General features: G+C 41.1%; 1 protein-coding gene across 2 annotated transcripts in view; it reads right to left on the bottom strand.

Annotated features, from left to right (window-relative positions):
- Positions 1-15,481, bottom strand: part of LOC127419038 (voltage-dependent L-type calcium channel subunit beta-4-like) — a 29,829-nt gene extending 14,348 nt beyond the window's left edge. For both annotated transcript variants that reach the window (XM_051660071.1, XM_051660072.1), the window contains exon 1: positions 15,092-15,481. In XM_051660071.1, the coding sequence (XP_051516031.1) occupies positions 15,092-15,127 (36 nt within the window). In that variant the 5' untranslated portion in view covers positions 15,128-15,481. The remainder of the gene's footprint in view (positions 1-15,091) is intronic.
- Between the last annotated feature and the right edge of the window lie 272 nt (positions 15,482-15,753).

Below are 15,753 nucleotides of genomic sequence, written 5' to 3'. Positions count from 1 at the left end.
TACTCGGCAGGAAATTACTTAATACAAAAATCAGGAAAGGCCACTGCCTGTAGCTTCCTTGGGTAAGTGCCTCCTCCCACCCTGGTTGGGACCCGGGAGATGCCTTACCTAACTTGCTGGAAGGTCACAACGTGGTCGAGCGCTCGCTGCGAGGCACGCAGCAGCCTTCCCGTGGCCAATCCTCCGTACCTCGCAAAATGGTTCAGCGCCTGTGGCGTTTCGTATAGGAACCCCTACTGTCACTACATCGACACAACGTCGAGTGAGTGACAGACAGGGAACATCTTGGTTACCAGTGTAACCTCTGTTCCCTGATGGAGGGAACGAGACGTTGTGTCCCTCCTGCCGCGGCGCTGAACTGACCACTGACATGGCCGGGACTCTCTCTCGGATCCTCAGCGCAACTCTGAATGAGTGGTGCACGGCATCTCCTTTTATACCCGTATGCCCGGGGAGGAGAGTGGCATGCAAATTCCACTCGGCAATTTTCATTGGCCTTTTCTGAATAAAGCAAAGGTGATTGGGGCTCTCAAGAGCGAACCCCTGGTGTCACTACATCGACACAACATCTCGTTCCCTCCGTCAGGGAACAGAGGTTACACCAGTAACCAAGACGATCTCCATCACAGAGAAATCCTGAACAAACTCTTGGAGTCATCAGGAATAAATGAAAGGAAGGATAGAGTGGGGTAATGTGTAAGCAATAAGAGGTAGACTGCCCTGATCATTTACACACAAATAAGATCCACAAAAAGTAACCGTGAAACAGAGTTCTCCATAATGTGGACACTCATTAACACAAAACAGATATACCTGTGATTAGGTAATTGATGCATGGATTTTATGTATCAATACCCTGCAGTGTGACAAATTAATTTCATAAAAGTAAAAATATTCCATGCAGTCTCTCAATTATTATTAAGTCATAAAGATGCATGAATAATAATTATAAAACAAATTGATAGCTACTGTTTTTAAAAAGCTTTAAAAATGCTGTTTTAAATAGTTTTAGAGAATAGCAAGCTTGTCACACTGCAGGACATGTCAACTTGCCAAAAGTATTTCACGATAAGATTTAATCATCTTTAGAGATCACTTTAGAGATTATGAAGCTCCATTCATGATTGTATATTTCTAATATTAAGTTGTTTATTTATACATATAAAGTCAAAAGTATAATGTGAAATGTGTTGCACTACTCACAAGGCCATGTCTCTGACAACACAAACATTTTATAGGCTATTCCATACACACACAGTGTACATTAACTTAAGTCATTTTAGATGACCTGACAGACTAAGCAATTTTTCTCTCAGTACCTGGATCGATAGAGTTATACACGATACAAGGCGACCTCATCCACTAAGAGTATTTCCACAACACCTCATCTGATATTCCACTTACAACACACATTCTAACCATCAGCCATTCCCAGAAATGGTTGTGCACAATGCTTATGTAAGGAGAATAATGCAGGATGACCCCAACAGCTGGAAATATCACAGTTTACCGTAAAGAAGTCTGTATGTTTTAAAATGTGTTTGTCGTCAGCAAGCAACTAAGCATCCTCGAACAATATTCTTCACAATATCACCTTAAAGAAATATTCCAGATTTAATATGTAAGTTAATAAGTTAAGCTCAATTGACAGCATTTGTGGCATAATATTAATTACCACAAAATTTTATTTTGACCTGCCCCTCTTCACAAGACGTAAACAATATATGTTAACATGATATTTGAGTGATGAAATTGCTTAATTACCTTTTCTGTGTAAGTTATAGCCAATTTTACAACTCCGTTGACATGTAATGTCAACAAACGCTAAAACCCTAAAATGACTGAAAAATGGCAATTTAAACAATTTTACAGCTCAAATAATACATGAATTTTAACAGAAGAATTAAAGGCATAGTTCACACAAAAATGAAAATTCTCTCATCATTCATGTGTATGGCTTTCTTCTGCAAAACACAAATTATGATTTTTAGAAGAATATTTCAGCTCTGTAGGTCCATACAATGCACATTATTGGGTGCCAAAAGTTTGACGCTCCAAAAAGCACATAAAGGCATCGTATAAGTGATCCATATGATTCCAGTGGTTTAATCCATGTGCTCTGAAGTGATTTGATAGGTGTGGGTGAGAAACAGTTCAATATTTATGTCCTTTTTTGCTATAAATTCTTCTCCCTGCCCATTAGGGGGTGATATGCACGAAGAATGTGAATCACCAAAAACACAAGAAGAAGAAAGTAGAAGTTAAAGTGGTAACTGCACAGTGAGGAGAATTTATAGTAAAAAAGGACTTAAATATTGATCTGTTTCTCACCCACACTTATCGTTTCGCTTCTAAAGACACTGATATAACCACTGGAGTCTTATGCTGACTAATTTGATTTTTGGAGCTTTAAAAATTTGCCACCCATTCACTTGCATTGTATTGACCAAAAGAGCTGAGAAATTCTTCTAAAAATCTTCAGTTGAGTTCAGCAGATGAAAGAAAGTCATACACATCTGGGATGGCCTAGGGGTGAGTAAATTATGAGAGAATTTTCATTTTTGGGTGAACTAACCCTTTAATGTAAGTGCTTTTATAAAATGATACGCTTCACATTTCTGCCTTTAAACCTTCCATTCACTTACATTGCAAGTGCCTCACTGTAACCTACATTTTTGCTTCTTTTTAAAGAAAAGGAGGGACGAGTTGAGATAAATTTGTATGGTAATCAACATTACACCACAAATTCCTTATTCACAAAAACATTTCTTTAATACACACAGTAGGGCCCAAAACTCTAAAACCACTAGTGTAAATGCTTGTGTTTTGCATTTTTATAATTGAACAAAATTTTTTTTTTTCATTTCAAATTAAAATGTCAGCATTACAAATTGAGTTGAAAGTTGAACTGAACATTTAACATGAATTTCATAAATTCTTTATTTGACATGTCACCCATTCTGTAATGACATCATGCATTAGAGCTGGTATGAACTCCACAAGTTTGTGCAAAACATGATGATCCATGTTATTCCAGCATGATTTGATTATGTTCCAAAGAACATCTTGTGTGCTTCAATGGAAGCATGGAAATCGTAAGGTTACGTATGTAACCTCGGCTCTCTGATAACAGGAGTGAGATATCTCACTACAGGAAAAACAACTCATGCGCGAAAACCTTGAAAGCAATTTTTTTAACACCATATCTGTCCAATGACAGACAAGTCACAGCAGTGGCCAGGAAGCCCTGCCTTCCTGATATAAGTATCTCACTATGGGATGTGGACAACTCCCGGATTGCAAATTTGCTATCCAAAGCAGACTGACTCAAATATTATATGAAACATCTCCAAACTATATTGCCATAAAGGAATAGTTATGGAATGAGATAATTTAACATATTAAAACTGAGCCTGTATGAGTGTGCTTATACTTCAGTATCAGACGTATTCACGCTGTGAGCCAGTGTGAGCCAGTGAAGGCTCTGTAACTTCCTGTCTGTAAAATCTCACAAATGTGTGAGGCGACGCCCAGCTCGCCGCAGCACAAATGTCATGGACTGAAATGCCCTTAAACATCACCCACGAGGTGGCCATGCCGCTTGAGGAATGAGCTCTCAGGACCTCGGTAGGCTGCATACTGGCCCTATTATAATTGAATATAATAGCCTCCACCACCCAATGAGACAAACGCTGTCGAGATATAGGCTTGCCCTTATGAGAGTCAGCCCAGGATATAAAGAGCTGATTACTCTTTCTCAGCATCCGCATCCTCTCTACGTACAAACGCAGGGCACGAACTGGGCACAAATGGGATGGGCAGGGCGATGTTTCGTAGCGGCTGCCATAAAAGATGGCTTCTTTGCCTGAGCTGGTCCTGGCTGCATGTTTACGTCTGGGTAGGGCCTGGGGCGAAAACCTGCCTATCCCCATTTCTGAGGTGCTGTGAAGCTTGCACGAGCCAGCTGAGATGGGTGTGCAATGACCTTGTGAAGGAGGCATGTCTCAAATGCTTCTCCTTCTTTCTTTCAGAGATCGAACTGCTGCCTCTTGGCCATGACTGATGTCCCAAATAACAGACTAGGTTCCACTGGGGCATCAAGAAAGCCCAATTCCGGAGTTGCGTGGCACCATGCGAGATTTCGGACGTGTGAACGGCAAGCTCTGCGCACTTTGCTAGTTTTAAAACATTTTGTGTCATAAACAGGTGAGATTCAATACACCCTGATTCTTAACTGTTCCAGAAAGACAATGTGTCAAAGAATTCAAAATTCTCGGGCTCTGGAGATATTAAAAGACATTTACGTGAAGCCCCTGAGCAGCAGGCCGCAGGCCCGAGAGTCAGTTTGAAAGGTGAAGTGAAAGAGATTTGGCATGAATTGATGAACGTCTCGGTGATGCTGACGAAGGTCATTGTTGACTTGAAGGATCTTGCTGTGATATGTCGATCGATCACTGCCATGGAGACAAAGTTGGTTACAAGAGTGGCGGATGTTGAGAAACGAATCGAATATCTGGAGTCATCGGAGAGGGAATAAGCTGCTAACCTGCTAGCGACCAAGGCAGACTTGGAACAAGTCTGGGAAAAGTTGGAAGACTTGGAGAATTGTAACCGGCAAAATAATGTCCTGAGGACGAAGAACGCCGAGATATGGTGAAATTCCTAGATGGGCTCTTCCCGAGTCTGCTCGACATAACAGGCCATAAGCTGGAAATCGAGAGAGCTCACAGAGTTCCAGCTAGGAGATCCACGGACAGAGAGATTCTGGCCAAATTTCTGAGATCATCCGATAAAAATCTCGTGTTACGCGAGGCGAGGAGTAAAGGAAGGCTTTCTTGGAAGAACCACAGTATTTTCTTGTTCCAAGACTTTGTGAATTCGACAAGAGAGGAATGTGATCGATTCAAGGAATGCAAGAAACTCTTACTTCAATGGAAGGTCGCTTTTGCACTGATGTCCCCGGCCAAATTGAGAATAGATACTAAGGATGGCCGCAAAATATTTACGTGCCCACGGCAAGCAATGTCCTTCATGAAGTCAATGACTGAGTAAGTTATTTATGGTTCTCATGTTGCAGCCGAGTGGGCTGACTCACTGAACATTCACTTGACTGTCTGAGGAAGCTGAGCAACTTTTTTTTGTTTTTGTGCTGGTTCCACCTAGCTGCTGGAGTTTGTCCTGTAGAATAACACTCCTTCGGGACTGTTTGTGGATGAATCTGCATGTTCTTTGTGCTTATGCCTCCTATTGGCTGGAGTTTGTTTTATAGATTATTTTCTGTTGTGTAATTCTGTCTCACAAAATTTGTATAGAAGCACCAGATTTGAGCAATCCGATGGCAAAGTTGTGGCAGGAGCTCTCGTAGGCGTACATGGACTGTTTGAGTTCAGAGGGATGGATGCTAGTTGGCGCTGTCGTGCACGGGGTTAATGCGCATGTTTTTCTTTTTTCCATTTGTTTGGTTCGGGGGGAAGTTCGGGGTTTGACTGTTGCACTAATGTTGGAATGTGGTCGTAATAATTTTATTTTTGACACACGATCTATTTTTTCTAATGTCAAATGTTAATATGAGCGGATTGTCTCTCTCTCCACGTGGAATGTGAATGGGTTGAGGCACCCCATAAAAAGAAAGAAGGTTATTTCTTTTCTTAAACGTAAGAAATATGATATCTTTCCCTGCAGGAAGCTGAAAAATTTGGGAAGATATGGGGTGGACATGTTTTCTTTAGTGCTGGCTCGACTAAGAACAGGGGAGTTATTACATAGATAAGTAACATTTACCATTCAAATATCTCAAACAGATTAAAGATAAATTAGGAAGAGTCATTATTGTTTTAGCAGAAATTCAGGAGCAAAGGTTGATTTTGGCTAATATTTACGCACGTAATGCTGATGATCAGGGCTTTTTTATAGATCTTGATGATATAATATTGGGAGGAGACTTTAATCTTTTGATGGACTCAGTCCTTGATTATAGTGAAGCAAAAGTGTGTAAGCCTCCTAGTGTAACAGTGATGCTTCACAGGATGTGTAAAAATCTTGGTCTTACAGATATTTGGAAACTTTTGAACCCATCTGGTAGGGACTATACATTTTTTTCATCAGTCCTTAAGATTTATTCTAGAATAGATTTTTGTATATATACAAATTTCCCTCATTTCATCTGTTGTTGATTGTTCAATTGGAAACATTTTAGTCTCAGATCACGCCCTGGTGAGTTTAGAGGTGTTTCCACATACAAAGAAAAATAAATCATATAGTTGGCACTTTAATGTATCCCTTTTGCAAAATCCTGAATTCCAACAAATGCTTAAGGCTGAAATCAATGTCTATATGGAGACCAACTGGTCCTCAATATCCTCAATGGGCATGGCTTGGGAGGCACTTAAGGCGATTCTTAGAGGTCGGATCATACAGTAAGCCTCATTCATCAAAAAAAATTCAAAGCACGAGAACTTGTGGAGTTGGAAGGGAATATTAAGTGCAAAGGCAGAGCTGAAGCACCGAATGTCATCTGATGGCCTCAGAGAATTGACCCGATTGAAATACAGATATAATACTATTTTGTGACGGAAGGTGGAGTTTTGGTTATTCAGGGCAAGACAGTCATATTTTGAGTCAGGGGACAAAGCAGGGAAGCTTTTAGCTAGATATATAAAGCAGAGAGAGTCTTTTTCTACCATTCCCTCAGTGAAATCTGCTGGTGATGAAATATTTACCTCAGCCATTGATATTAATAATGCTTTTAAAGAATTCTATCTTGATCTCTATAGTTCCACATCTTTGTCTACTGATGAAGACATTAGAAACTTTTTGGAACCATTAGAACTGCCTAAATTGACGAATGAGCAAAAAATTACCTTGGAGGAGCTTGGCAAGGTAATTAAGGCATTGCCTACAGGCAAGACTCCGGGGCCAGACGGCTTTGCCGCTGAATTTTTTAGATCTTATGCTACCGAACTGGCTACACTTTTGTTAGAAGTTTATACGGAATCATTAAAGAATGGAAAGCTTCCGCCAACCATGACACAAGCCCGGATCAGTCTGATTCTTAAAAAGAACAAAGATCCAAGCGAGTGTAAGAGTTACCGTCCAATTTCCCTGATCCAGCTAGATGTAAAAATATTGTCAAAAATTCTGGCTAACCGATTTAGTAAAGTTATGACACCTCTTCTACATATAGATCAGGTGGGGTTTATTCAGGGCTGCAGCTCTTCTGATAACATTAGGCGTTTCATCAATATTATGTGGTTAGTGGCGAATGATCAGACTCTGGTCACGGCCATCTTACTTGATGGCGAAAAGGCGTTTGATATGGTATAATGGGATTATCTTTTTAAGATTTTAGAAATATACGGGTTCGGGAATACTTTTATTGGATGCATTAAGTTACTTTATAGATACCCGGTTGCTGCGGTACAAACAAATGGATTAATTTCAGGTTATTTTACTCTGGATAGGGGCACCCGGCAGGGTTGCCCTCTTTCCGCATTATAGTTCTGTCTTGCCCTGGAACCATTAGCAGCCGCGATAAGAAGGGAAGAGGATTTTCCAGGGGTGGTGGCGGGAGGTTTGCCACATAAGCTTTTGCTTTACGCTGATGTTTTATTATTCATCTCCGGCCCCATTGGATCTATGCCTTGCCTCTACAGAATTATTAATTCCTTTTCTATGTTCTCAGGATACAGAGCCAATTGGTCTAAATCTGAAGCTTTGGCTCTGACAGCATACTGTCTGGTAACGGCTTTCCAGCCGGGTGCCTTCCAGTGGTCCAAACAGGGCATTAAGTATTTGGGCATTTTATTCCCAGCAAATTTGTCTGATTTAGTTAATATAGAGTTAAGATTTATAGAGTTAATTTTGACCCCTTAATAAAAAGGTTTTCGAGCGATGTGGGCAGGTGGGCTTCATTACATTTATCTATGATTGGGAAGGTTAATGTAATTAAAATGAATTGTATTCCAAAATTTGACTACCTGCTACAATCTCTCCCTGTAGATGTCCCCCTCACTTATTTCAAGCAATTTGATAGCATAGAGAAGTCCTTCATTTGGAATAGCAAGCATCCCAGATTACATTTCAATAAGTTACATAAGCAGATTGACAAAGGCGGGCTAGGCCTACCCAAGATTTTGTTTTATTATTATGCATTCGGTCTCAGACATTTGGCTCATTGGTCGCTTCCACCTGAGAGAGCCCCTCCCTGGTTTTGTATTGAACAGGAAGTTCTTGCCCCTATTTCACCATTGCAAAGCCTTTCTATCAAACAAATCGGAGAAGTTAAGTTACACCCCGTTATTTCGCATTTGCACTCGGTATGGACAAAAGTGTCCAGAGAGTTTAATTCGGACATTTATTTAAATGTTGCCTTGAGCATATGGCTGAACCCAAAATTATGTAATAATAAGTCCCCTTTCTGCTGGTCAGAGTGGATTGTGAGTGAGGTTACTACACTCGGTGACCTATATGAGAGCAGAGTGTTGAGATCCTTTGAAAATTTGGTTCAACATTTTGGGATTCCCAGGTCTCAGTTCTTCAGGTATTTACAGCTGCGCCACCTGCTCTGTACTGTTTTTGAGAGTAGTTAACACCCCCCTAAAGCGGCAGATACTCTGGGAGAAGTGATTATTGCTTTTGGAAATGGTCATGAGGCATCAGTGTATTACTCCCTGCTAATTCAGAGTCTGGGTGATGGAGCTTTAAATTAGATCAAGAGATTATGAGAGAAAGATTTAAACTTGGTATTGGAGGAGGGAGTGTGGGCTAGGATTCTAAAAAAACATCAAGTCTGCATCTAGAGATGCAAGGGTGTGCCTTATGCAATTCATTATTTTACATAGATTCTTTTGGACCCCCTCTAGATTGTATAGGCTTGGTCTTAAAGACACACCCACCTGCTGGCAATGCCAATCAGATGTTGGAGACACAATCCATGTTTTTTGGTGGTGTGTTAAGATCCAAGAATTTTGGTTGAAGTTTCAGAGTTGTATTTGTGATGTTTTGGGCACTCAAATTTCATTTTGCCCCAGACTCTGTATTTTGGGCGATGGGTGGTCATCAATATGGGGGATAAACACATAACAAATTGGGTTCTGTCCAGTGTGATGATTGGTAGGCAGGTTATTTTAAGGGGATGGAATTCGGATGGAGCGCCCTAATTTCCAGAGTGGTGTGCAGAGATGGGGAGGGTTGCAGCTTTTGAGGGGGTGTTAAGTAGAAGGCTGGGGTTTTGGGATTTGTTTGATAGAAAATGGGGCAGTTATTTAGCATTTATGGGGGACTCTCGGCAAGGGGCTGTGGAGAGAAAAGGTTAGTTTTATTTATCTATGATTATTATATTTTCTTTTTTGTTTTCTTTCTTTTTTTCTTTTTGTGTGTGTGTGTGTGTGTATTCTTATATGTGACTGGGTTGGTGATTGGGAAGGGGTAATGGTGGAGGTTAAATATAAATGTTGATTCAATGTATATATATGTGGTGTTTTTCTTTGTTATATATCTTCGAATCAATAAAAAATGTTAATTACAAAAAAAGAAAGTCCAATTCTTCAATCCGATAGTCCCAGCCATAATGCCCTCTCTCCCACCACCTGTGGCCGCAGCTCTGAACTGCCCCTCAGGATGTGCGTTAATTCAAATCTGCTATAATGCAGATTTCCTCCCACACTGATGGATTTGGGGTTCCCGGATCAATCTGCTTTCCCATTTCTTCCATCAGTTCAGCTTGGTATGCCATCAGGAGGGATGTGGCATTCAGAGCTCTCATTGAAAAAGCCGAGGACCTGTAGATCTTCTGAAAGATGGACACAGTAAAGCGATCCATTTTCCCTGGCAGAGAAGCGCTCGCGGAGGAGAGAGCCGCCCGACGTGTCGGATGGAGGTGGCTTGCCACCGACGATTCTACCGGAGGAGGTTCCGAAATTCCCATTTCCTGCACATTATGTATGTCAAGGCGTGAGAAACCCTTGACAGGCACCCTGTGTGAAAAGGATTTATCCAAAAACCTTTTCATCTCTGTTACGCATACCGGAACGGCAGGAATGAATTGTTTAATGGGAACAAGACGTGACGGCAGCCTCTTCCCATCACACAAATCCCTTTCCGTGCCTTGTTCATCTGATGAGATGGCCAGTCAATATATGGCTTGGCCGCCGCCCGACGGCACATCTCGATCAGGTCAACATCCACAGTGTTGGGGAAGGGGAGCCCCCGCTCGGTGGCCTGGATGGTTGAGTTGGAAGGATCTCATCCTCTTCATCCTCCTCATCGTCCTCAGGAAGGCGATCACTTACATCGTCATCGTCATCCTCTTCTTCTCGTCTCTCCTCGATGGAGACATTGAAAAGAGGAGGGAGGTTCGTCAAGGCCTCCTCCATAATGTCCCTCCAACTACTGGACTCAGGTTTTGAGGGTTCATTTTCCACCAGGAGCGGGGAAGATAAGGGTCTCCTTTTCCCGCAGCCAAGACTCACACTCACCTTTCACGAACCCTTAACAGTAATCTAGCGCAGTGCAGGCAGCACTCAGGGTTAGCCAAAGCTGTCTGTGCATGTTTTACCCCCAGGCAAGCGATGCACAGGAGGTGTGAGTCCTTGGCCGAAATCATGGCCCTATAAGTACACATGCGTGAAGGTTTCACTTTTGCTCCACTTGTTTCTGCAGTGGCCATGGTCCAGTGATTATCCTCATGACTCACCGCGACATGTTAGTTCGAGGTAGAATTCACTCTTTCTCTCTATTATTTATCATAACTAAATATGATAAATATCACCTTGACGGTGCCTTTATATCACCAACTTTGACCATCGGTAACATGCAGAGAGGCGATAGGGAGATTACCCACCGTAATGTGCTGGTAAATCTCTGACAATTACAGTTTTGAAAATTATAACAGCATGTGGCGACGTACCTTAACGGCTCGTCTTTGAAAACAGTTAAATGGCAATAATCCCAAAACTCTTCTGAAGGATGGCTTCCAACTCGATCTTCACGGGGAAGAGAATGAGAATGATGTAAAGGCAGGTGACAGCGGCTTACATCAGGAAGACGGGGCTTCCTGGACACTGCTGTTACTTGTCTGTCATTGGACAATCGTGGTGTTAGAAAATTGCTTCCATGGTTTTCACGCATAAGGCTTTTTCCCCATAGTGAGATACCGAACAAATGTTTGAAAGAGAACTGACCTTTTGCATAAAGGAGTTAACCTGTTCATGTCACAATTTTTTTACATTTGATTAGCGACCTAGATATAGTCCTAAATCGTCTATATTTCTTATTCATTTTACATCACAACTTTACTTTGTTAAAAATTTTCAAAATCCTTAAACTTTCTGTTTATTTCCAGGAAGCTTCCAGTGTTAAGATTTTCAATGTGTTATCAGACTTTTGGAACACCTTTTATATTTAGCAGCCCTAAACACAATTTTCAGCAATCACTGCACTAGTGTATAAAGGTGTTGTATTTTCTTTCAAGTGCTGTGCATGGCTGGGGGAAGTTATTGAAGTTAAATGCAGGGCTGCCAACATTAACATTCAAAATTTGTTGTGCAACGCATGCTATAGCAGTCTACAGTCAACAGAGGGCGTCATATCAATCAACCTCCACAAGGCTGTTAGATAACAGTCACTAATTTTCTTACTTCAAAACGTATCATGCCCCATTTTCATTCATGTTGTCAGAAACTGATTTGCAGTCTCCTGAATGCCTACAGCAATGTTTGAAATGAACAGCACAGAGATAACATTCGGAAGGAGTGAACCTGATTTTGGTGAGGAGAGTGCAGAAAGGTCTGGGTGGGAGTCCACAAGAAGCAACTATATGCATTATCCAAGCACACATGCAGACTTAATATGAAATAAAGAGATGCAATGGTACAGTTTTTGCATGTTGTTACAACAATATTACCAATATCAGAAAGGAATGAGTTATGCTGACTGGTTATAAAGCCCAAGGGACCACTTTATATTAGGTGTCTTTAACTAGGGGTGTTATGCACCTATTATTTTGAGGGGGCACAAAGGTAAGCCACCGCAACCCCAATTCAACCAACCCTCCCCCCCCCAACAGTTAGTATAAATAAAAGAAAACGGTATCACTTTTTTAGTAACTATCACATTTGCAGCTGTTTGTCAATAAATGTCTATTTGTAATGGTTGCATTTGGTTACATTTTATAAGGTGGAGTGCATGTCTGACATCCTCAGGCGGGTTGACATCACTTTTGGGTGATCTTGCCACGTCTTTTTCGCAAGCACTTATACAGGATACGAGAGGTGGTGTATATATATATATATATATATATATATATATATATATATATATATATATATATATATATATATAACTCAGCAAAAAAATAAAAAAACGTCCCTTTTTCAGGACACTGTATTTTAAAGATAATTATGTAAAAATCCAAATAGCTTTACAGATCTTTATTGTAAAGGGTTTAAACAATGTTTTCCATGCTTGTTCAATGAACCATAAACAATTAATGAACATGCACCTGTGGAATGGTCGTTAAGACACTAACAGCTTACAGACAGTAGGCAATTAAGGTCACAACTATAATAACTTAGGACACTAAAGAGACCTTTCTACTAACTCTGAAAAGCACCAAAAGAAAGATGCCCAGGGTCCCTGCTCATCTGCGTGAAAATGCCTTATGCATGCTGCATGGAGGCATGAGGACTGCAGATGTGGCCAGGGCAATAAATTGCAATGTCCATACTGTGAGACGCCTAAGACAGTGCTACAGGGAGACAGGAAGGACAGCTGATCGTCCTCGCAGTGGCAGACCACGTGTAACAACACCTGCACAGGATCGGTACATCCGAATATCACACCTGCGGGACAGGTACAGGATGGCAACAACAACTGCCTGAGTTACACCAGGAATGCACAATCCCTCCATGAGTGCTCAGACTGTCAGCAATAGGCTGAGAGAGGCTGGACTGAGGGCTTGTAGGCCTGTTGTAAGGCAGGCCCTTACCAGACATCACCGGCAACAATGTCACCTATGGGCACAAACTCACCTTCGCTGGACTAGCAGGACTGGCAAAAAGTGCTCTTCACTGGTTTTGTCTCACCAGGGGTGATGGTCGGACTCACGTTTTTCATCGAAAGAATAAGCATTACACCGAGGCCTGTACTCTGGAGCAGGATCGATTTGGAGGTGGAGAGTCCGTCGTGGTCTGGGGCAATCTCAATGCCGTGCGTTACAGGGAAGATATCCTCCTCCCTCATGTGGTACCCTTCCTGCAGGCTCATCCTGACATGACCCTCCAGCATGACAATGCCACCAGCCATACTGCTCATTCTGTGCGTGATTTCCTGCAAGACAGGAATGTCAGTGTTCTGCCATGGCCAGCGAAGAGCCCAGATCTCAATCCCATTGAGCACGTCTGGAACCTGTTGGATCGGAGGGTGAGGGCTGGGGCCATTCCCCCCAGAAATGTCCGGGAACTTGCAAGTGCCTTGGTGGAAGAGTTGGGTAACATCTCACAGCAAGAACTGGAAAATCTGGTGCAGTCCATGAGGAGGAGATACACTGCAGTACTTAATGCAGCTGGTGGCCACACCAGATACTGACTGTTATTTTTGATTTTGACCCCCCCTTTGTTCAGGGACACATTATTCCATTTCTGTTAGTCACATGTCTGTGAAACTTATTCAGTTTATGTCTTAGTTGTTGAGTCTTTTTATGTTCATACAAATATTTACACATGTTAAGTTTGCTGAAAATAAAAGCAGTTGAAAGTGAGAAGACGTTTCTTTTTTTGCTGAGTTTATATATATTTCTTTTGCAGGGGTGGTTGGGCGGAATGTTGTTCCTCTATGACCATGCACCACATGGACAGATTTCGCTGTTGCGCACCGTCTCTGTGTATTTATCTCCCGCTGAACGTGTTTACATATGCGACCCGTGAACGTAGACAGAGGAGGATAGGGTGGTTATAATTACCCTAAAAATTTGCTTTATGTGGTAACAATAATAAATAAACTGATTTTATTCGTCAAAAATATGATTTAGTATCAACATATGGTGTAAAAAGTTGCCGTTGTAACCTGCAATTTTTACATTAAGGAACTATTTCTACTGATCTAACCCTATTTTCTTTTTTTTTTTCTTTTTTTTTTTTGGTGTAACTTAATGTATTCAGATTGATTCAGTGGCATTAAATTAAATATTTTTTACTTTAATAAATCCAGTTAATACTTATGTTACCACATGAAGCACATTTTTAGGTTAATATTTTTTTCAGTGTAAATGGTTTAGATTACACAAGCAAAAGTCTTGTCAGGTCAAGCAGAAATAGGTAACAACAACTCCTTAAGGTAACAACAACATATTTTTACTTTTTACAGTGAAAAACACTGAAGTAAAAGACAAATGGCTGCCAGATCTGTTCAAATTGTATAATTTTGCCAGGTACAAAAACTGTCCCGTTGTGGGTAGCTCCAACCCCAGTGATGACCCTTGACCTTAACAAGTAAAAAATAAAATACAAATCTGAGAGTGAATTAACTGGTTTTATTCAAGTCAAATTATGATTTAACATAACTGAATCAACCTGAATAAATTAGGTTATACCAATATATACTTAAGGGTTAGATCAGGTAGTAATTGTCCCTTAATGTAATAACTGCACACTTTCACTTATTACACTGTACATGGGGGTGAACTCATCTGCAAAAAAGGCTAACTTAATAAAGCAATACATGTTTTCTGTATTGATAAAACAATCACTGCAACTAAATGCATTTAATGAGTCCATGCTCAGTCACATACAGTATGGGCGCAATGCTAGGCGTGCATCTGACTGAAAATAATTTATTTATATAAAAAGGCTTACATGAGGATATTAATAGACTATGACCAAGGCAGAATGCATGCAAAATTAATTCACTCGACCAAAGCATCACAGATTGATTACAAAATCACATGGAGTGAAAATGTAATAGAGAGGGACTGAGAGACAGAATCAGTGAGCGAGCAATAAAAGAGCGAGCGTGAAAGAGAAGAGTAACAGAGATAAAGTGCAGAGGGAGAGAGGGAGGAAGAAATAAAGAACGAAAGAGGGAGAACTATCCCTACCTTGAAGCTGAGCAGCGCTGCACTAGAATCGGACATACCTATAGAGACAGCGCAAATCTGCCCCCATCGCTCTGTGGCCGTCGCGAGCAGCTCTCTATAGTCAACAGTATGAGGGAAGTCTCGGCCCTGACGGTTGCAACGCACTGCACTCAACGCCTATACAAAACTGATGTCCGGACTGCAGCAGTGGAGTTCAGCTCATAAGAGCACACACCCTCCCACTGCCGCTGCCGCCGCTGCTGCTGCCTTTCTTCCGCCTGCTCAAACATTCAGTCAGGCTCCATTTTCCGCTGCTCCGCACTCTGGAGCAGGAGATGCTGTTCTGCAGCCAGTGCCTTTATATGCAGCCAGAAGATATTTAGCTCTCACACCAGCCTCAGAGACAATGCGATCTCATTCTCCCACAGCAAGATATACAGTGGTGTTTTTCAAGTGTGATGCTCAGATGCTTACAGATGTTGGACTCAGTGATGCTCAGTTAGAATGTATTAGTGCAAAACAGTGGATAAAGGGGCACTAAACAATTATTTGGACACTTAAGCAACATTTACTGTAAAAAAAAACTAAAATAAAAAAAAAAATATATATATATATATATTTTTTTTATTTTTTTTTTTACAGTAAATGTATACTTTTGGCAATATAGTGTATATATATATATA

Source organism: Myxocyprinus asiaticus, chromosome 28, assembly GCF_019703515.2.
Source record: "Myxocyprinus asiaticus isolate MX2 ecotype Aquarium Trade chromosome 28, UBuf_Myxa_2, whole genome shotgun sequence".
NCBI classification, from domain to species: domain Eukaryota; kingdom Metazoa; phylum Chordata; class Actinopteri; order Cypriniformes; family Catostomidae; genus Myxocyprinus; species Myxocyprinus asiaticus.
This window is presented reverse-complemented; position numbering and strand designations above follow the sequence as displayed.